The sequence below is a fragment of the Anastrepha obliqua genome, chromosome 5 (assembly GCF_027943255.1).
Source record: "Anastrepha obliqua isolate idAnaObli1 chromosome 5, idAnaObli1_1.0, whole genome shotgun sequence".
Lineage (NCBI taxonomy): Eukaryota > Metazoa > Arthropoda > Insecta > Diptera > Tephritidae > Anastrepha > Anastrepha obliqua.
Window position 1 is genome coordinate 15,677,506 of NC_072896.1, and position 24,203 is coordinate 15,701,708.

Sequence of the window (24,203 nt, forward strand, 5' to 3'; positions counted from 1 at the left end):
CAAGTAAACACGATCGTTTTGAGTGTTTATGAACTGCTCAATTGGGAATTTTTTTTCATCAGAAAACACAATGTTAGGAAATTCGCCACGTTCGTGCAAGCGCAACAACTCCTTTGCTCGCACCGAACTTTTTTTTGCTGGGGTGAAAGATCGTGTGTGTTTTGGAACTTGTAAGCCTTGACCTTGAGCTCATTTTTCAATGTGCGTCGAATGCTGTCTTGCGATATTTTCAGTTCCTTGGCCATTTTTCTTCCACTTCGGCGTGGATTTCGTTCGAAGCCTTCACTTTCCGAACCATTTCTGGCGTTGTTGCGGTCCATATGTGGTATCTTCCTTGAAATTCCTCTGGTATCTTCCTTAAAATTATTTATTAGTTGAAACAGATATTTGAGCTGTTAAAGCACAAACAAAAAAATGCAGAGATACAAAAATGTTCGGTTATTTAACCAAAACAGAAAAAAACCAAAAAACAAAGAGGAAAACTATAAAACAATAGTAGATAATAATAATTAAATTAACTGATTGCATTTTTAGCACAATACTATTACATACTTATATACCCTCCCATACACACGTACATATGTATATATTTACACAAGGGTGGCACTCGAAATTTTCAGAATTTCAGAACTAAAAATCAGCTATCATAGTTAACTGTGACATTGCATTCTCCACTCTATTACACCACAGGCACAAATACTTATAAGAACGGCAAATCTACATACATACATACCTGTGCATATGTACATAAATAAGTAGCTCATACTGCATATGCCTATTCTACTCTTAAAAGTATTAAACTGTAAACAAAGAGACACTAAATATTTATTGGATATAACCTAAGAGGATATTAATGAGACATGCATTATTTAAATGAACGAAAAAAAGAGAAAAATATAAGTAAATACAAATCAATAAAGCAAGAATTGTTAAAGACATATTTTGTGAGTATTTTATTCATTCAAGAGAGGGGCTTTCTAAAACCAAAGAAGAAGTTGTACGAAAATTTGTCACCTTGTTTCTAAATCATTTGCAATGTTGGTCTTTATTCGTCGGAATAGTTCTCCGTTTTCTGATACCTATACTTTCAAGTTTTAAGAAGACAATTTTATGCAGTCTATATTAATATATTGGCGTCTGTGCAGAGAGTTAGATAAGAGTGAAAAGTTAGATTGAAAAATTAATTAATCTTTTATTTATAGTCGAATTGAAATAAAGGATAAGACCATCCAGAGCATATTTTATGACGAAATTACAAGGTGGCACAAAATTAATCACTCTATCGGAATACTTATAATTTTTCCACGATGGTCGTACGTTAATCATATTTAACACTTCTAAACTAGACAACAGCAGTGCACAACCAGACAAAGCAATGGAACGCGTAGAGGTCAAGATAAAGATGTTCACAACTCAAAATCATTTTTTTTTTATTTAGTAAAAAAGTTATTCAATGCAATTCAAATTGGATGATTGATTTTGCGCTACTTTGTATTTTGGATTTGTATTTTTTCACATCTAGTTGCGCTTAGGAATAATGAACTTTATAAATTAAAAAAAAAAAATTTTTCTCGTTCACTTCAACCCAAACCATATATGTAAATCAAAGTTTGAAACTGTATACAAAATTAAGAAAAAATCAACAAATTCGCATCTAAATTTTGAACTTTTCAATGAATTTGTATCTGTGAGAAGTATATGAAGACTCGTTTTTAGATTAATTACTTATATACAGAGTAACGTAGAGAGTTTTGCAAAATAATGTTTACGCGAATGTGAGCACTTTACAATTTTTTTTCTGTTTCTTGCTAAAAAATTTCGTTAAAAAGGTTAAAAAAAAACTGAAGTTTTAAAAAATGTTTAAAATCAATAAATCGAAATAACCCTGCGTCCACTGAACGGAATCCATTCAAGAAGATGTGTACGAATTTTTAGATTTTTAAATAGAATATCTGATATTTAGGCCAAGAAAGGAAAATCGCTTGGCCAATCAAAGCAACCGTCACTCAGTGAAGACTTGGAATGCCTCCGAATGCGGCAGGTATACTAAGTGTACGGTATTTTCAATCTTAACAGATCTTGCTATGTGCGCATTGGACAGTAGATTTGCTCGTTGGCCACTTTTCAAGGCTCAAACAGCTGAATCTGATCGGCAAGCAGCCATTCTTTCCACTCGGCTGCGTCTATTCCACCCTCGCTATGAGTAGATGGGAGACTTTTAAAAGTGATGCGTAGAGATCGATCAGTGATTTCAAATGTGATAATCTATCTTGATTTATTGGTAAATCTGAGAGATTTAACAAGGTTTAAAAGGCGCGCGAAAGTATACACAATGAACGGTAGACAGGCGGAATGCAGGCGCTATGTGCTTTTCACTGCATTGTCTTCAAAAAATCATCACTTCTTTTATTATTTAGATATATATCTCAAGAATATGCACTTTAAAATTAAGCAGAAAAAAATAAGGGTGGTCTCACCCGCAGTTTCTTCTTTCTCTTCTCGTCTAATGGGAAGTCGGTAGGTATTGAAGGACCAGTCTGACACTCCCCAAGTAGCACTTAAGTACCATTTTGATACAATTATGAGACCTTTAAGAAGCAGACATCTACAGCCAACCAGACCTGTTAATGTACTGAAGAAGGTTAATGGGATTTAGGTTGGAGCAATGCCTTAGACTGTCGAGAAAAGGAGCATCCAGAGAACCTTAATCGTTTAGCAAACCTGGACATTTACAGCGAAAGTGCTTAACAGTCTTCTTCTCTGATAGGACCCTAGCTTTTCTGCGTGTGTGCGGATGGTCCAATGACCGGTAAAAACATCTACAAGTTTGGAAAGTCAAGAGCATGGAATCTTTCGACGTTCGGCGTCTATTGTACTGGCGCCATACGATCGAAATAGCACAAGAAGAAATGGAACTCCATCTAATCTGTGTTTTCCTGAGAAATAAATTGTGCAATTTCCCTTTAACAACAGTCATGGTAATGCCAATGACCGGGTAGGAGATCTCTGAGGCCAATTCACTCGACCGCTTCCTGGCAAGCTCATCAACAATTACATTCCTATGTTCCTATGTCCTGGAACCCAGATCTGAGAAACGTTACCTGCACACCCAAGAGATGTGATCTCCTCCTTACAGAAGTTTACTTGTTTCGTTCTGCACCATGGCGTTGTCAGAGCCTTGACCGCGGCTTGACTATCGGAGAAGATGTTAATATCTCCCTCCCTCCCGTGTTCCTCAAGCAATTTGCATGCCTGCAGGATCGCAAAGACTTCTGCCTGAAAAACGCTAGCAGTATTCGGCAATTTTAAGGAAAAAGATAAATTGGCTGATTTTGAGAAAATCCCTTCCGACTCCCCATTCAATCTTGGAACCATCACACATACAGGTATTTGAAAGATCTACGGGGTCAAAAGTCCATTTAACAAAACAATAAATACATTTACAAAAATGGCTTCCTGAGGTACCTGACCCTTCCGAGAACAAAAGCCAGCCCCTCCCGCGCACCCTACAAGCATTTGACATACGATATCGGCAGTCGGAATTCGATCGTATCACCTCGTGTACGTTATCTGTTCTCGGCACTCTTGCAAAACCCAAACTTTAAAAGTGAAATTTTATGTTTTTGTGTTCAACAGCGGAGTAAAGAGTTATGGATTCTGAAGCATCAGGTTAGTAATGAATGAAATCAATTAGAATCTTTATAATTTTCAAGTATTAAAGTTAACTTTTCAACCCTATAAGTACAAACCTTCTCAAACTATTTTTTTTTCTTTAAATAATATTTGTTAGTCAATAAGTAATACTATCGAGATAGATCCGGTTAAGATTCGATTGTAATTGTTTAGTATGTACCTTGTTTTGACAATTCATCAAAGAATTTGATCCGGATAAGTCCGGATAAACGGTATTTTAGTACTTTGAATGTTGTTGGTAAAATTTTATGAAAAAGGTATTTTCCATTACAAGGGATTAAGCGAAATATTTATTTGTGTTAGGTTCAATGGGAACATCGCAAATGAGGATTGTGACTAGAAAATACTTGTTTGACCTCATGAACAATGAAAATTTACCCAACATAGAGGCAAGGCTAAATTTCTTGAAAGATCAGTTTATGTCTATTAAAGGATTCTCTGACAATCAAATTGAGACGTTGAAAAGCAATTTTGCACATTTCAAATCAGAATTTAAAAATCGATGGACTAAAGCTCACTATAAAGAAGCGGTACCTAAAAAGTAATGAATCTTCGCTGAACGGAACCTTCGCCATTCCCGTTGTTGCTGACAGTCCTTCAAATCGAACAGGACGACCGAGTAAATCTTTTGGAGATCTGAGCGAAAGAAGTAAAAGAAGAAAAACTGAGGAAATGCGCTCTAATTTTGATCAAAACCTTATCGTGCATGCTGCGCAAATAGAATTAAGAAAGTCAGGAAAACGAGATGCTTCGAATGTGCTAAAAGAAATCATTACTTCGCCAACTCGCGAAACCAAATAATAGGTCTATGAATAAGTTCGTGCGGTTTTTTTTTCGAAATTTGAATTTCGGATCATTCCCATGGCTTTTAAACGTTTGGAAATGGTTGATTGATCAACTCCCAAAGTTTTTGCAACCTCTTCTTGCGTTTGAGCCGGATCTTGATCGAGCAATTCCTCCAATTCGGTATCCATGAACTTTGGCGGCGCGGCCAAAATCACCACTTTTAAAGCGTGCAAACCACTTCTGGCACGTTCGCTCAGCTAGAACATGCTCACCATAAACTTCCACCAAGATACGATGACTTTCGGCTGCTTTTTTCTTCATATTAAAGAATTCCCCGCAAAAACACATTATTTGGCACGAAATTCGACATTTTCAAGTGTGGTAAAAATATTGTTGTTTACGCTTCAAATAAAAAAAGTAAGAACGCCTCAGCCGAGCTCCTGCTCAACATAGAGCGAGTCGGCTACGATGTGGCTCTAGTCCAGGAACCATGGATAGCATCGGGCAACATAGTCTCCGGTCTAAAGTCAAACAACTACAACACATACATCCCGATTGTAAAAAATAAGGTAAGAACAGTGATATTGGTCAAAAAAAGTATATGTTCTTACATTGATAACAATCTCTCTTCAGACGATCTGACAGTGGTGGCGCTGGAGGGCTGCAAGGATGAGACGCTACTCTTTGGGTCCTGCTATATGCCACATGATGGAGAAGCACCACAGACGGAACTTCGGAAGCTGGTAGAAACAGCTGCCAGAAAGAAGCACGCTCTGGTGGTAGGAACGGACGCAAACGCACATCACACGGTCTGGGGAAGTGCAGATATAAACGACCGAGGTGAGTCACTATTTACCTATATTCTTCAAAGTAGCCTAGAAATAGCTAATAGAGGTGAAGAACCAACATATGTGGGACCAACCTCGAAGAATGTACTCGATTTAACACTCTACACAAGCAGGCATGTTATGGTTCAGGAATGGGAAGTGTTGAGTAGGCCCTCATTCTCTGATCACAGATACATAAGCTTTCAGGTCATATTCCGCTCAAAGAACAAGATTACATCCTTTAGAAATCCTAAGAATACGAACTGGGACTTGTATAGGGATATACTATCAAAAACACCAATGATACCCCGGAAATACAAGTCACACGTCGCACTTGAGAAAGGGGTTGAATTGTTTGCAACTACTCTCGTCAAAGCCTTTAAAAGATCCTGCCCTCCAACACGTAATAAACGCAAGGTGAAGCCTCCCTGGTGGAACAGGGAATTAGGAGCACAAAGGCGTAGAGTACATGAATTCTATAGGTTAGCCAAAGTGGCTGACAATGAGTTCTGTTGGAAAGAGTATAAGGATCTACTAAAAGTATACAAGAAAGAGATACGTAAAGCCAAGAGAGAATCTTGGAAAGACTTCTGTAGCAGTATGGAAGACACTAACGATGTGGCTAGACTCAGGAAACTGCTATCCAAGAATCCGTCTATGCCAAGAACAATACGTAAAATTAACGGGGAGTGGGCTCACAGCTGTGAGGACTCTCTAGAAGACCTAGTCAGTACACATTTTCCAGGGTGTGCGGACATTACAGATCTCGAACCTAGAGGAGATATTGTGCAAGAAATCCCGACGAACGTAATTACAACCAACAAAATAGAATGGGCTATACAAAGTTTCGACCCATATAAATCGCCAGGACTGGATGGAATCTTCCCAGCCATGCTCCAAAAGGTAAGCCACCTTGTGGTACCATGGTTAAGAACGATATTCAGGGGATGCCTGAGGTTCAGCTACGTTCCTGTATCGTGGAGAGAAGCGAGGGTTGTGTTTATTCCAAAAGCGGGAAAAAGCAACCCTCTATACTCAAAAGAATACAGGCCCATTAGTTTGACTTCATTTCTCCTGAAAACGTTAGAGAAGATTCTAGATACATACATTAGAGACACAATTGCGCCGGACGAATTATCCAAAGCGCAGCATGCTTACACTAAAGGCAGATCCACTGAAACTGCACTTCACTCACTTGTACTAAACATAGAAAAGGCGTTAGAATATAAGGAGTATGCTCTAGGAGTATTTCTAGATATATCAGGGGCCTTTAACAACGTGACAAAAGATGCTATTTTAAATAGCATAGAGTCACTTAACGTGCAACCCGCGGTTTATCTATGGATAAGGCAGCTACTAGCTAGCAGAAAGATAAGAGCGGAGTGGAACGATGCGACCGTCACCAAATATGCATGCAGAGGTACTCCGCAAGGTGGGGTACTATCGCCGCTATTATGGCTACTAGTAGCAAATGAAATTCTTAAGAAACTTGACAGAGGGGCACCTAAACTAGTGGCATATGCCGATGACATAGCTATAGTAGTTACAGGAAAGTACCTGGACACCATCAGTAATGTGATGAACAACACTCTCAAAACGATACACCAATGGGCATCTCACGCAGGGCTAGGGATAAACGCGGGAAAAACGGACATGGTACTTTTTACCAGGAAGTACAAAGTTCCGGCGTGGAACCTCCCGAAGCTAGGCAACAACGAATTACTTCTCAAAGATTATGCAAGGTACCTCGGAGTAATATTGGACAGCAAATTGCTGTGGAAGCACAACGTTGAGGAGAGGGTGAAAAAGGCCAGTAATGCGTTGTACGCATGTAAAAGAATGCTGGGCGTTACTTGGGGTCTATCACCCTCCCTGATGCATTGGTGCTACACAGCAGTAGTCAGACCGATATTGCTGTACGGAACCTTAGTATGGTGGACTGCGACAAAAAAACTGACATACTTAATGCCGCTGGAAAGGATTCAACGACTCGCTGCTCTGTGCATAACAGGAGCGATGAAGACCACTCCAACGGCGGCGCTGGAAATGATACTCAGCATGCCACCTATTGACCTCATGGCGGAAAACCTGGCAGCGAAATCCGCGAGAAGGCTAATGGCTGCGGGGGTATTCATCTGCAGAACCTTCGGTCACAGCTCAATAGGAAAGTGGAGCTCAGGTGGCACAGACTACATGACTCCGTACTTTAATTGGGAGAGAAGGTTCCGTACTACAATTGAAGAGGAGGGATGGCATAAAGGCATGAAGCCTGGCCATAGAACCTTTCACATCTATACAGACGGCTCGAAAACTCCAGACGGAGTGGGAGCGGGTATCTACTGCTCAAAACTAGGAATAAGGCAGTCTATCAAGCTGCCAGACCACAGCAGTATTTTCCAAGCGGAAGTTTTTGCTGTGGGGAAGGCCGCGGAGCTAGCCTACACTAGAACAAGAAAGAACTCAACAATTAATATATACGTGGATAGTCAAGCAGCAATAAGAGCAATAAGCTCATATTGTATTAAATCCAAAAATGTTCGACGGAGCAGGGAGGCCATAGAAAGGCTAGCCGAAAACAGTAGGCTGCATATCTACTGGGTACCTGGTCACAAAGGCATTATAGGGAACGAAATAGTAGATGAGATAGCAAAAATGCTGTGAGACTACCATTTGAACAAGAGAACGACATACCGAGACCGCTAAACACAATATACAATGAAATGGACGACCACATGAAAAGGCAAGTGAAAGCTAGGTGGACTAACCTGACCACATGCAAAACAGCAAAACTCATGTGTAGAACCAACGACAAAAAACTCACTCAATTCGTACTTACGCTCTCGCGAAAGGAATGCAGAACTATCATAGGTATGCTAACAGGTCACAATCTATTGGCTGCACATGCGTACAAGATAGGGATTGCTAACACGGACAAATGCAGAAAATGCAGAGGGGATGTTGAGGAGACTCTAGAACACCTTCTGTGCGTTTGTCCGGCATTATCAAAAACGCGACTAAGATGCCTGGGAGCCCCACTGTTTGAGGGTCTGGAAGACGTCTCAAAAGCGGAGCTCCCAGACCTACTTAGATTCGCCAAAAGCGCTGACATCCTACACGATGTCTACTTTAGGGATTCATAGAGTTCGGTCTCTATCTGGTATCGCTAGGGACCAAAAGGTCTATGCGTGGCTTATTGCCAACCAGGCTAACCTAACCTAACCTAACGCTTCAAATAAAAAACTTATACTGACGTTTGTGCCTTACGACAGTAGCTCTCCAATGAATGTTTGGAAATGTGGATCGATGGAATAATAATCAAGTTACGCCATCTGTTGTAAAACCGCACGAACTTATATAAAAAGGCCTATTATCGAACAAAGTCATCAAAAGATAAAATTTGCCCCTTATCTGTCCAGGAAGCAATGCAAATGTTCATCGATGCAGATCTAACACGAGACCAATACGAGACAATAAGAAGAACAAATAAGAAATTCTTTCCTTGTTATAGTCTTTTACAAAAAGAAAAAAAGAAGTGTTATCCGCCACCAGAATCTTGCACTGTAAATAGTACGGGTGCGGAAGCCGAATTGCAACCTTTGGTCGACCTTACCGTTAGACGATTATCGGACTACCTGGAAGAGGTACTAACAACATTGAAGGTCCAAGAATGTGAGACCCTTAAATTAATTTGTAAATGGGGTTGCGACGGGTCCCAACAGACCCAGTTCAAACAAAAGATTGAAAATGATACGGATTCAGATACGAACATTTTTCAAAGCTACTTTGTTCCTGTAAAATTAGTATGCGGCCAAAACATGGAAAAGACTATATGGGAAAATCCAACACCATCTTCTCCTCGATTTTGTCGGAAACACGAATTTATAATGACAATGGTTGACGGAAAGGTCTGTAATGCTGCCACAGGAACCACATCAACCAGTCGTTGCTACATTTGCGGCACAACCTCAAAGGATTTCAACAATTTGGATAAAACAATAGATGTTAATTTCGAGGCTATTCAATTCGGCCTTTCGGTATTACATGCCAGGATAAGAATATTTGAGAGCATTCTCCCTTTGGCTTATAAGTTGCCAGTAAAAAATATAGAGCAAGAAAAAGAGAAACTGAAAAAAGCCTCGAGAAAGAGAGAAAACAAGAGATCCAGGACAGGTTTCGCCAAGAAACGGGATTGTTAATAGATATGCCAAAGGCAAATTTCGGTAATACCAATGACATTAACACAAGCCGACGATTTTTCGACAATCCTCAATTAGCATCCGATATAACAGGCATCAGCTACGAATTAATATATAGACTGAAAGTTATTCTAGAAACAATTTCTAGTGGTCATAAAATTAATCCTGAAAAATGTGATATTTATGCAACAGAAACTGCTCGATTATATGTGGATCTTTATCCGTGGCATCCCATGACACACACAATGCACAAAATACTTATTCATGGAGCTGTTATAATAAAAAGTGCTTTGTTACCAATTGGCCAGCTCTCTGAAGAGGCTGCAGAAGCCCGAAATAAGCATTTCCGCTCTTACCGGCTAGATTTTGCCCGAAAATTTACTAAAGAAAATTGCAACAGGGATATTTTTAACCGCCTCCTTTTAAGCTCGGAGGCAAATAAAAAGAAGAAAGTCCCAATCATTTCTGCCAGAAACATTGGAAATGCTCATGCCTGCCGATCCAAACCTAGAATTTTCTTCACGTTGCGATGAAGAAAATCTAGGTAATACTATTTGATTGGATGCTTTTTTTAATTGTTTATATTTTTTTATGTTTGATCTTGTAAATCTTTCTTCATTCTCATATTATATTTCATTCAATAAATGTTTTAAGTTCATTATTTTAGTTGGTTTTATTCAGAAACATCCATTAGCACACGTTAAACCCAAAAAATACTTTTGGCCCCTTAGATTGTTCAAATACCCCTATGTGCGTCAGTGAAAACAGAGGTACCAGCTTCGGTACAGATTTTCCTCTCGCTTCACTTCCTACTTGGGAAGATTGCCCTGGCACGACTCTTAAACTCCAGTTTGCGGATAGAAAGATCTATCGGAAGTTCAGAGAAATACGGTGTTAAGTGCCCAAAAATGCTACCAGCTAAGTAATTAGGAGCCATATTGCCACCTACGGTAAAATGGCGACTGAATATGGATCAGTGATCATCAGACCATCATTCCAATTTCTATTGCCAAAGGACAACGTCGTATATTTTACGTACCAAACCATTTTGAATTTGTTCGACAATTTTATTGAGATGTTGATGATAGACTTAAAGATTGTGGCTTTACTTTTTCGAGAGAGGGAGATCATTTTTAATTTATTTACTTTGCATGAAACGCTAGAAATTAATAACTATAATTTTTATTTTCACCATTGCCTTGGAATGAATTTAAAAGTAGAAAAATATTTTATAATCCTAATGTCTGAGGTCCTTAGCACTTATTTCTTTTTTATATAAATACCTTAGGCGTTTTATTCTTATACTAACCAGTATCCGACTCGTATCCATGAGAATAATTTAGGGACAAGCAGTTGTTTCTCGTACAATAACAACGTTAGAATGAAGTGTCTGCCATGTGCATAAATTAGTATCGAAAGCATTTTATTAAAAAAATCTCATCAGCAAGCGACCAATACCACAAACGTTAGACCATCGTCCTGACAATGTACCACATCTCGCAAAAAGTAGTAAAATTGTAAAAATATAAATAAATAATGTGAAGGATATGAAGGATATTACATATCAAACACTTTTCCCATAAGTAATACTAAAAATATTTATGTCTCCTGGAAGGTGTTTTGCATAGCCGCACGCATAGCAACATAAAACATACTTACTTATTTTACATATGCATTTATTATATTCGATTGTCTATAAAAAGTAACACAGAAGATCCTTTGAAATGCCTGAGCTGCATGCGGCCGTGATGAAGATGTTGCACAAATGCTTTACAAATATATGGCACACAACCCTGCAGGGCAGGCTTGGACTTGTGGAGCAAATTTTCGATTCAGAACTAGTAGCATTTTGGCAATTTCTTAACAGGGGCGCAATCAGCGGAATAATAATCGACTGTTTGGGTGTTCCAAGATGAGCCACATCCCGGAGAAGTTGTACGTTCGCGAATCATGTTGATGCAAATGGTCGCCTGTTTTTTCAGTTTTTTTTTCAGTATTAATGGTCAGGTGATTACAATGGCATTAAAGTAGTAAAGCTTTAAAAACGTTTGAAGCATAAAACGTTAAATTCTGAATGGTTGCAACTTTGTTTGGTCAAATTCGTAGAAAGCGCAGAAAGAGACAAATCCATCTTCACCACTTCAATATAGTCCTGATTTGGCGCCTTATGACTTCGTTTCGTGAGGTCAACGTTTGTCAATGCCTGAAGAAGCGGTTGATGCATTCGAAATGCATGTTTCAGAGTTGTGTCAATCGGACGGCACAAAGTGCTTAAAAAAAAAATAAAAAAATCTTCAGCTCCAATGTTAATTTTTCCACGGTTAAGCCAAAATAGTTTGAGATTGCATCTGCTTATTTTCCTTACGATGCTCTGAAAGGGCCACCACCTGGGAAGGCCACTAGTCTCGTGAGGTTCTGTGAGCGGCCTTATCCTATGTTCCGGCTAATGCCCAACATACAATCTGGGGCAACAGCAAGTGCAATGGACGGAGCTCTCGACTATATCGCGTCGTCTTGCTTAGACATACATAACAAGGACTCACAGCCAACGTTTGTAACTGCTAGAAGGCAGCAGGTGATTGATCTCACCCTATCAAACTCAAAACTTGGGTGGTCAATCAAGAACTGGATAGTCCTTGCCGAAGATTCGTGCTCAGACCACAGGTACATTGAGTTTCAGTGTGGCGAGGAGGCACAAAAGCCATTGCCCTCTAAAATCCCCAAAAAAAAAAGACAGGCAGAAGTTTAGGAGGTGTTGCGTTACCTTGACTTGATGCCACCAAGATTTCGAAAAGAATAGGCCATTGAGGGGGCTGTTGAGAAACTCAACGCTGCCCTAACTGAATGTTTTGAGTCAGCCTGTCCAATTCGACCGCTCCCTAACCGGACTCCCGTTCCTTGGTGGAATCCAGATGTTGAGGCGTGAGTCGAGAAAACTTCTAAACCGGGCCCTCACGACTAACTTTGCTGAGGACTGGGAGCGATATTGTGATGTTCAGAAGGACTACAAGAGGCTTATTCAGGAATCGAAAAGAACCTCATATGGGGAATTCTGCAGCAGTATTGAATGAAGGAGTGACACGGCGACATTGGTTAGGATCCTGAAAAGGGACCGAACTGCAAAGCTGGAGTCACTTAGGAAATCTGATGGCTCCTTCACGGAGCGCCAAAGTGAGACACTCAGTTTGCAGATGGAATCTCACTTTCCTGGTAATCAGAGAAGCGTCAGCCGGCAACAGCCCTTATTGATAGAGGCGGTTGTCAGAGCTGCTACACCTTCTCGGCATGACTGGTACGTTGCCAGATCTGTGGTGAATGAGGCCGCCATTCGATTAGTCATCATATCTTTTGGCGGCTACAAGTCGCCCGGACCAGATGGCATACATCCTGCCATGCTGAAGGAAGGCGCAGAGTCTGTGACAGCAGCCCTGAAGAAAATCTTTTCTGCATGCCTGACATTGGCCTACATTCCACGCTCTTGGAGGGTGGTGAGTGTCGCCTTCTTCCCAAAGGTTCGAAGAGACGACTACACCAACCCCAAAAGCTTTAGACCCATCAGCATGACCTTTTTCATGCTGAAAAGTCTCGAACGACTGGTGGAATTGCGCATACGTCAGAAGTCGCTGAAGGCTCACCCTCTGTCAAAAGCGGAAAATCCTGCGAGTCGGCACTGCAAAACCTCGTTGCTAGGGTAGAGGAGGGACTACGCTATGGGCATCTTTTTAGCCATAGAGGGGGCGTTTGATAATGCCACTTTTAACAGTACGTGTAGCTCTGCTAGTAGGCACCGCGTAGACCGGCGCAGGAGCTTGGGCGATGACAATATCCGATGAGGCGTCCATTGGGGTGTTTGAGAAAGATATTCTGCGGAATATTTTTGGACCTTTGCACGTGAGTGACGGCGAGTATTGTAGGCGATGGAACAATGAGCTGTATGAGTTTTACGACGGCATCCACATAACGCAACGAATAATGATCCAGCGGTTTCGTTAGCTGGGTTATGTCGTCCGAGTGGATACAAACGATCTTGCTCTGAAAGTATTCGATGCGGTACCTGTTGCTGGTAGCAGAGGAAGAGGAAGGCCTGCTCTGCGTTGGAAAGATTAAGTGGCTAGGTTAGGTTGGTATGGTCGCCCAGGGAGTGAGCACACTTGGACGAAGAAAGATTCGTCCTTTGTGATACCATTATGAAGGAGGTGAGGTGAAAGGGAAAGACCGATGGGATGCAGGGAGAGGGCGGGGAGAGGTGGTGATGGGATGGTTAGGAGCCTGTTTGCGTCAACCGCTTTGTGCTGCTGATGAACTTCATCAGATTTTTAATGTCAGCACCAGCTATATCAGCAGGCGTGGCAAAGAAGTAAGAGCCAAGATGCCTGGATCTTAGCCCCACCAGAGCAGGACAGCTTAGGAGAAGGTGCTGAGATGATTCCAGATGAAGATCAAGTGGAGAAGTACTTGGATTTGCTTAGTGTTCCCAACTGCCGCCGGTTAGCACGAGAAAGAAACGACTAACGTGCTTCGTTTTAAAATCAGTTAAAATCGCGTAAGCGATTGCGCCAATCAAGATGGAGAATAAAATTTCCAAAACCAGTTCCAGTTCGATAAAAGTGGATTTTCCAGCAGGGTATGCTCTTCCACACACATACACAAAGGTTCAAATTTGTATACATCATGTATTCATATTTTATTTAAATGTCCAACACATCAAAGAAACATAAGCCCACACATCACCTCAGCTTCGAAATGTCTTAGAAGACATCAATAAGGCTTCGCATCGCATCACATCGTCGCATCGTCACATTTCAACTTTACATCTTGAGTTCGACTACAACAGCAACAGCAAAGAAAAGTGCGGTCAGTGAGTGTTGTACGATTGCCCAAGGATACTTGTCTTTTCTAATCCTTTAACCACAAGTACTCGGGCATACACACACACATACCTACAGGCAGACGAACATATGCAACATTTTATGCCTTTTCTGTAAATGATTTGTTCTCGGCTACTCGGCCCTTGGCTATTCGTCATTCACAAGTAATTCAAGTATTTTTCTATCCATTTATTTTAAACCGCAAAAGAAAAGCATAAATGGAATTGCTGGGTATATTTTTTTATTGTTAGATACATTTTCTTGCTTTATTTCTTTATTTCATTGAGTAGAAAGAAGTGTTAAGTCGAGCAGACGTATTTAAGAAAATGGAAAGTGTGTGTGTGAGAGGGAGAGAGCGGGGGAGATGTGTTGCAGAAATATCCTTTATCCGATTATCGCGGCTGTAAATATATTGTAAAGTTTTTTATTTATAATTTTTTTTTTGTTTTGTTAATTTAATATTATTTTGCGCATACTCCTTCTTGTGCTTGCAAAATTATTATCTTTGTATAGCGGCATGATGCAATAAGAGGGTATGAAATAGTATGCGAAGGTCTTTCCTTCCAAGTTTTAGTAGAAAGTTTGACAGTTTTCTATTCGGACTTGTCACAAAACACTTTGCAGTTCTGCAGCGTTCTAGACCGGACCATCGCCCTTTATGTAAATTGCATACATCGCTGATCCAATTCATGATTCCTGCGGAACTGATTCCGGTTATTGGTTCTGGCCCTTGTTGGGGACCCGCTGATCCACGGTTGGCGAATTCATCGGCAATTTCGTTTCCTTGAGCACCGGAGTGCCCTGGAACCCATATAAGTACAAGCTTCTTCTGTCTTGCAACACAATTTAGCTTCTGCTTACATTCCATCCCTCCCAGTGTAGTGTAGATTACAGGTCGTCTTCGTCAAGCTCATCTTGAACAATCTTTTAGGTTTGCTTCGCGTTCTCCAGGGGCCTCAGTGTAGCCTGACTGCCACTGAAAACTCCAATCTGTTTCCAGCTCCATCTTCTCTCGATTATCCATTCGGCTACTTTCAGGATGGTAAAAATTTCCGTTTGGAAAACCGTTGCCATTTCCTCCATAGTTTAAGTACCATTCGGCTCCAGACCCTATTTCATTCTTGGACCCATCGGAAAGAAAATATCCGTCAAACCTCCCTGAATGAATTCTGGTTTGCTCCATTGCGTGATCCTGACTGACTGAAATCTGACATCAAAATTCCTTCCAAATGAAGCAGTGGGTATCAGGTCCTCTTTAGGTGCCAAAAACAGTGGATACTGCTCAGATAGCAACTCGGCATCTTACTTCCTTTCTTATTTGGCTTGATCAAGGATCCCAACCTGTTAGCGGATTAAGGCCGACTGCAACCAGTCTCACCAGGCGTCTCTGCTTTGAGTGCGCCTACTCTAATATGCTACACCAAGCGATGATAGGGCTCCCTCGACTTGACCCTTCTTTTAGAGGTATGGTCTACCCCTATGTCGTTGTTCTCTAACTTTGAATACCTTCTTTACTAGAGCTTCTGCATCCACACGTTCGACGTGATCCAGCCAGCGGCATCATCGTAGAGCTCGTACAGCTCGTGGTTCATTCGGCGATAGTAGTTTTCGCTGACACGAAGAGGACTAATGATTTTCCGAAATCATCTTAGGACTCCATTTTTAGCCACTCTAGATGATATTCATTTGGGACTGTGGATTTTTTAAGATATTATTGTTTAGGCCAATGGGGCCTCTTGACGGGCCTGCATCGTTGGCATAAATATGTGAGAGAGCAGCGGCTACCACACAACCTAAGCTAACATATCCGAATCTGTACAAAGAAGAATCAAGTTTATAATGATCAGTATTTCTCCCAGCCTGGTGGCCGAAGGCTTGGTACCTGACAACGTTTATTGTTCCCATGACTCGTTTGAGAAAACACCGCACTCTTAACATCTTGATCGTCCCTCCATATACTGCAAAACCGAAGGCGAAGTACTAAGGAGATAAGAATCCGCTGGGAATACTCAACAAATTTATTCCACGAAAGACTTATGATCCTGTTTGCGTGGATGACAGGTGCCTTAAGAAGTGGAATGATAAATTATGTGGCCTTTTTTGCACACACGGACTTTGTAAAACACATCAAAATGCGCTTCCTTAGTAATTTCATACGAACGGTCGATGATGTTGCAGTGAAAAAACTCTTTAATTCAGGGCCTACAGATCGGCAACGAAATAAAAGAATCTACCGGACACAATGGAACAACTAAGTTAAGAAGTACTAAAGAGATAGAAGAACTTAGCCAAAGGGAGAGACAAGTGGTATCGGTTCAGACCGAGCCAATCAAAAAAATAGTTAGATGGCAACTTAGTGACAAGCGGCTACGTTGGCTATGTCGTCCGAATGAATACAAACGCTCCGGCTCTGAAAGTATTAGATGCGGTGCCAGCTGGTGGTAGCAGATCAAGTGGAGAAGGATTTCGCTTCACTTGGTGTTTACAACTGGCGCTGATTAGTACGAGAAAGAAACGACTGGTGCGCTTTGTTAAACTCGGCCGAAATCGCGTGTGCGGTTGTCGCGGAAATAAAGGAAAAGAAGAAAGGAATGTCGTACATAAATATCACAGGACTAACTATCTCTATATCTGTCTCTATTCTTTCCTATCTTATTCTCTGATACTTTTCTCCTTCCCTCCTTGACTATCTACCTTCTTTCCAGGGCTTTAAATACAATGGGCTTTTTAGTCTGAGTGTTTTAGGAGCCACCAAATCTCCTGGTGCTCCTTGGTTCGACCTTTTCCAATCTCAATCTCGTGCATAAATATCACGCCCTCTTCATGGCATGATTTAGAAATAGGTATGGACGTTTACAAAATCACAAGACGCAGATGATGGATTATTCAAAATAGAGGGCATCCGGAAGATAAGTGGACCTTAACGAGTTAACTGAATGAGCTAGTCGAAAGCAATGGCCCAGATAAACAAATTGAGATTAATTAGAGTATAAGGTAAAATTCCAGTTTCTCTGAAATCAACACTAGCAAAGATCCCTATAATCTCTTCGACAGCTCACTGTAAAAATATATAATGCCTCGGCACAAAATAGCGTTCCTAGACATGAGGAAGCAGACAAGCCCGACTAGCAATTTTGGTAAGGCGGTGATTTGGCGGAAATAAGGCAGCCCGCATTCTAAATTTGCGCCTCATAAGGCAGCCAAACTAGGCCCAAGTCTCGAAAGGTATCGCCACACATCTGCCTCATTAGGCGCAGGTTCGAAAACCCGAACTTCGGTAATACTCCGAATGCCCTTGTACAAATCAGTTAGGGATTCCAATTTAAGCCTAAGTGAGACACTGCCACAGATTTTCGTGACCACAACCAAATTTGGTATTGTTTTGGCATGCCAATCTTTGCCTTGCCTAACGTGGGCCTGGTAAGGTAATAGTGAGGCGTGCCTCAGTAAGGCCTGCCTAATTCGGGCCTAACTGATTCTTCGGCATGCCTCACTGTAATTCTAGTCGGGAGGGTGCGCTGCTATCACCAGTTGACTAATATGGATACTTGCAGAGTATTGGGTTCATTTTGCCAATGGTTCTATGAACGAAGATTCTTTATCATTGCTGTGGTTCTCTAAATGGGGCATACGGCTTCTCATTGAAAGATTAATGGAGGTTATATTATTGGTCATATGTTCGCCAGGTTCGGAGCCTCGCTTAATGGTTTTTGCACAAGATGTAGAGGTCAGGAAGAGATAGTCTACTTGTATTCAGCACTGCCTGTGCGAATGCCCCACACATCGAAGTATGCGGTTGAGATTTCTGAGGACTATTTCTGGCGACCATTTCTTCGAGGACCTATACAATTTATAGAGAGTTTATTTCTGCTGCTTAGATTCGCCAAAATATTGGGATGTGTTCCGATTAGATCAGTTAGGTATACTCCAAGGTATCTCAATAGGCCTCTGTGAGCACAGAGTGAATTCTCGATAGGAGCAACGCCCGTTCGCGAACTCGAGTACACAGCAAAGTCTCAGTGTCGAATTGAATGAAACAAAAAAAAGTGTAACAAATACACGCACACACACACACATGCAACTAAAGCAGAAATCTAAATATATAAGGAGAACATGCAATGCACGATTAAATGTGGCATCGCGACAGGACACGCCATGTCAATAAATCCTTTTTTCAATTTACACCAAGTGCCAGCACACCCACTCAAACACCTTTCGCGCCACCTTGTACGAGTAATACACACACGCATACACATACATATGTGTACATAAATCTAACAAGAGCTAGAGTACCAGACAGATAGACAAACTCATCAAGCAACTGTGTAAACGCGCCAGGATAAAGGCGAAAGCCGTACATAGAACGGCGATAAACTGAGACCATTTTACCAAACAGGCCAACTAACGTGCCAAAAGCAACAACAACAACAAGGTAAAAGCAAGAGTGACAACAGAGGAGTGAAACAAAAAATTACGTGCAACTTTCCAGCTTCCGTCGGCAATCAATTTTACGGGTCTAGTACGCTTTGGCGAGCAAACAAAGCGGCAAAGCGCACACAAACTTCCACGCGCACACAAACTTCCATACACACACCCACAAATGCTACACAAGCACCACGAATGCCACAGAAGTGAAACGGTTCCTTCGACGAGGTTATCAACACGAATTTGTTGCATTTGTCGTGTTGCAAGTACGGTGCGCCTGGCCTTCACTCGAGCAAAGGAGCGTGAGTGGGGGTGGATATGTATAATTGCATTGCCAGCGTCGTGGTGGCGACGGCGGAACACGTGGTCCAGCTCACATGAAGGTATTAACGCGTAACATCATCAATGCATGATTAACCTGACATGAAAAAAGCACGCGAGGGGCGTGCAAGGATGCAAAAAGGAAGACGAGAAAAAATTCCAAAAAAAAAAAAAATAGTGGATGAATATGGTTTAGAAGGTTGGACACGAGCATAAATTTAATAGCTAGCACATGCATATGTGTGTGAGTGTGTGTATGTATGTATGGCATGTAAGTAAATAAGCTTACATGCAACACTGCTACATGCCTACATTTGAGCTCTGGTATCCTTGACGACTTTCCGTCTCGCGTTTACTCTACTTTCATTTTCACCCGCACTTTTGCTCGCTATTTTCTTGCACTACCCCTCGCACGCTTTCTTTCACTCACAGCCTTGTTGTGGTTCCACTCCGGTCAATCGTCTCACTTCTCCACTTTTATGTAAGTAGATTCTTACATGAGTGGCTTCGCGTTTTTCGGCCATCAAGCCAAATGTTATCCAGAGCTTCTTCAGCAACACCTCGCCGTTTGGCTGCATACGAGCACCTTCAATGCAGAAAGACACACAGCCGTATTTTATACTCACACCCCCTCTCGTTCCGCACTTACATAATTCCCCCACCATCACTTCAGTCATTCAAAGTAAATTTAATGCCTGTTTTTGCCCACTTTTGTCGGCTTTTTTCCTCGTTTGCTTGTGCGCCCTTGTGCGACATGAATATTCAGCTGTCTTTAGGAGCATCGCGCAATATAGCTCCGTTTTTCATGCTACTCGTCGTTCATCATTCCCAATGAATGTAGAATCATGCAGCGCTAAGATTGACAGCGTAGTCTGCTGCCTATCAATTCGAGGTTTGCTTGCATATACACATACATACATACGTGGATATGTAGCCCTGCGCTTTGTTCGTTCTGGTTTTGTAATTTCTTGACCGTGACGAATTTTTATTGTTCCTTTCTTTTGGTCTTAATGATTTCATGACGTCCGATATGCCGCATAGCCAACATATTTTCAATATTTCTTACTTAAGGAGCGAAATATATCTGGAATTCTTCGACGAAGCTGCGTAAGCGAGCTTACTGTTTGCCTATTATTGGGTTGGGGAATAAGTTCATAGCGTTTTTATATTTTATTTTATATTATTTTATTTTACAACGATTTGTTTGCTTTTAAGTATTCAGTTCTATCAACTCTTTCTGCTCTACAAAACTATGTTAATTGTATTTTTGAGTTATTTAATTTTTTAATAGTTTTGAGGCTTAGAAATGGAATACTCAGAAGGCAAAAATCAACATTTTCGACAGCTGCTCTTCTTTGTTCTTCATCGAGGTCACAAAGCTACTGAAGCAGCCCCTGACATTTGCGACCTGTTCTGAGTTTGCGACCCACTCAAAAATTGCGACTTTGACGTCTCAAATCACTTTTGAAGGAGAACGGTCGCCAAACCAGCCGTGAATTGGCGAAAAAATTAACTGCAATCATAAAACCATTCTCAATCACCTTCATTCAATAGGATTTACCGAAAAATTGGGAGCCTGGACGCTTCGCGAGCTCAACCAAAAAAAAACAATGAAAGTCGACTTCACATTGCTTCACAGCATCTCGCTCGCCATCGAGCAACATGCGGTCATAAGCAGCACTTTTTGTACCGAATCGTCACGGGAGGTGAGAAGTGGTGCCTATACATCAATACGAAGCAAAGAAAGGGGTGGGTGGCTCCAGGAGATACGCCGAAGCAGAGAGTCAAGCCGAATCTTCATCCAAAGAAGGACATGATATGTGTTTGGTGGGACTGGGAGGGTATGGTGGCACTGGGAAATGCTCGAAAAGAACGCCACGGTCAACAAGGAGCTCTAGATTACCCAGCTACACCGCGTGAATGAGGCTATTTGATCGAAAAGACCCGATCGACATGACAAACCATACTCCTTCCCGACAACGCTAAGTCTCATGTTGCATAAGTCGTCAAAGCCGCACTCCAAGACCTCGAATGGGAGGTCCTTCGGCATACGACGTATTCTGCCGACTTTGCACCGACTGATTACCATTTTTTTCACTCGGTGTCAAACCATATGAAGGGCGTTACCTTCGATAGCAAAGAGGTCCATAAAAACAACAACTTCTTTGACACTACACCATCATCAACAAATTGGTCGAGAGGTGGCAAGAGATTGTAAACTGCAAAGGCGAATATAAAATTGATTAACTTATTGATATAATTATTTATACTCACATATTAGCCTTTAAAGAGAATATAATTAAATCTAGCAGTTTTTAGCGTGGCTGTTTTAGACTTTCTCAGTTACGTTCCTTCGCGCCTAGCGCACGACTTTCTTCGCGTGATCTACATGTGGTCTGCTCTTAGGCAGACGGGCCACAAATCAACTCAGCAAACACTGTTCGAATATGCTGCCAAAGTTGTACTTCTGTCCACAGGTGGATAGAAGACGAATGAGGTCTTAACCGAACACTATGTAATGAGATCCATGCACTTTCCATGCCACAGTCCTGCTCTATCCGTAGATTCACCAATTTAGGTAGCCGGCGGTTGGTGCGTAATTAACATTTGGGAGTGCGTAGGTTCGAATCTCCGTGCATGAAACAACAAAATAATACAAACAGTTCTTTAGCGGCCGACCCTCGGTACGCAATGACAAACCTCCAAGTATATTTCTGCCATGAAAAAGCTCCTCATAAAAAGTATCTGCCGTTCAGAGTCGGCATAAAACTTAATGCCCTTTTATTTGTGGAACAGCATCAAGACGCACGCCACAAATAGGAGGAGGAGCTCGGCCAAATACCTAACAAAAGTGTATGGTCCAATTATTAATTCTATTTATTTTATATATTCTTCAATGAGTTAAAAGATATCCATGTGGTGGGAGTCAGGGACCTTTTAAAGTTTTAAAACAGTTCACATTGGGTTTAGGAAATATACCACCTTGATCAAAAAGTTCCCTGAACCACCAGGTGACACTCTAAGTCAACTGATTTGAGTTGTTTTTTATTAGGTTCCCCCAGGGTTAATATTTCTACCAAAATTGTCTTCCCATTGTTGGACATTTGTAAAAGTTACGCGTCTTAAGTAAATCTACCTTTGCATGTGTTTTCTATTTTTATAGTTTTAAAAATGCATGTGAATTTCCAATAACGAGTTTGTATAAATTTTGTGTTAAAAATGGATTCAATGGTGCGAAAACCTTAGAAATGTTGGGAAAGGATTTCAGTAATGATACTTAAAAGAATGCAGGCATTTACGATTCTACTCGTAGATTTAGTTCTGCTACTTCAGAAGAGATCGTGATCTCATCGAGGAGGACGAGAGTAATGACAGGCCATAGACATTGGAAACTGATAAAAATATTAATAAAGTGAAAGAAAAGTTGATGAATAACAACAAATTAAACATCTGAGACCTAGCAGGGGTACATGGACATTGAAGTTAATGATTTGAGTTTGCGCCATGTTAGTGCAAAGTTAGTCCCAAATGACCTGAATTTCATGCAAAAAAGAGACCGAGTTCATATCGCCAAAGGAATGCTTTTCGAGGCTGAATCCGACATTCAATCCCAACATTCATCAGACGCATCATTACTGGAAACGAGATGTGAGTTTATGAGTAGGAAATGAAGTTAAATTAGACGAAGTTAAATTAATTAAAAATAGTTGACCTCTGCTGCAAATAATTTATGTCCCCGTTTACTTAAGCTGAGGCTAAGCTCGAGGCTTTTTTTCATATTTTTAGATTTTTAAGTTCATGTGCTGGTAGATAGGAGGCATGCTACCTCAGTAGTTGACGTTCGTTCACTCCGAGGAGCTTGCTGCGACTCTGACCATTATTTGATTAAAATTAGATTAAGGCAGCGCTTGGCAGTTGTTGCGTCTAAAAATAACTTCAAGAGAGACAAATATAATTTAGAAAAGCTTTATTCAGATAAAGAAATTAAAATCTGCTTCTAATCTGCTTCTACGTTGAGTGCACAATTGGATGAACTTAGTCCAAATCATGCTGTAGAGGAATGGAAAGCGGTAGCAAAGACCATATCTAGCTCGGCCAAGGATGTGCTTGGCTACTTACCGAAACAATCCAAAAAATAATGGTTTGATGATGAATGTAAAGAGCTTATTAGCGCCAAAAATGAAAGCTGGCGCAGCTTCATAACGAGCGGCACCCGCAGAGCGCGAGCGGAATATGTTTCAAAAAGATCGGCAGCTAGAAAAGTTATAAATAAAAAGAAAAGTAAAATCAAGGAAATAGAATTAAATGCAAAGTGTAACGCGGCTCAGTTTTATCGGAAAATTAAAAACCAAGCGACAGTATTTCAGCCTAGAATAAATATTTGCTTATCTAAAAATGGTGATATGTGAGGGGTGCCTTGTATATGTCGGGATTTGGCAAGCCTGCTGTTGCAATCTGGCAACTGACAGCTGTATCGCAAAGTTTGACATTTTTTGGCTTTTACGTACTCAGAACGTTTTTAGTTACCAGCGCTATTTGTGTTGTTTACAGTAACTTAAAAGATTCATCTCGGTCCAAAAATGGAATTAAATCGTGAACATTTTCGTGCCATTATTTTTTACAATTTTCGACGTGGATTAACTCAGCAACATTGCATGGATGAACTTAATTCATTTTTTGGCGATGAAGCTCCATCAAGGACCAGTGTTTATCGATGGTATGGTGAATTCAATCGTGGTCGTAGTTCACTCCAAGACGAATTTCGTGAAGGTCGTCCAAAATCAGTTGTTGTTCCGAAAACCATTGATACTGTGCGCGAACTGATATTGCAAGGTCGTCATGTGACCTATGGTGAGACTGAGACAATCTTAGGCATTAGTGGGACCAGCATGCATTCAATATTGCATAAACATTTGACTGTCAAAAAAATTTGTTCGCGTTGGGTTCCACACAATTTGTCAATCGCTCAAAAAAAGGCTCGTGTCGATTGGTCGAAGGAAATGCTCAAAAAATACGATCGCGGGGCTTCGAAACACGTCTATGACATCGTGACAGGTGATGAATCATGGATTTACGCGAATTAGCCC

General features: G+C 41.0%; 1 protein-coding gene across 1 annotated transcript; it reads left to right on the plus strand.

Moving 5' to 3' along the window:
• Nucleotides 1–1,761: 1,761 nt before the first annotated feature.
• LOC129247476 (uncharacterized) lies at nt 1,762–22,498 on the plus strand. The gene is made up of 3 exons (XM_054886610.1): nt 1,762–1,775; nt 4,973–5,764; nt 22,450–22,498. The coding sequence occupies exons 1-3, from the start codon at nt 1,762–1,764 to the stop codon at nt 22,496–22,498; spliced, it is 855 nt and encodes a 284-aa protein (XP_054742585.1).
• Nucleotides 22,499–24,203: the final 1,705 nt, after the last annotated feature.

Excerpts from the sequence above, each read along its gene's own strand:
- LOC129247476 (XM_054886610.1), top strand. Across the intron at positions 5,765-22,449 it reads AGGGAATTAGGAGCACAAAG|AAGAGATCGTGATCTCATCG; the intron begins GCGTAGAGTACA and ends CTGCTACTTCAG.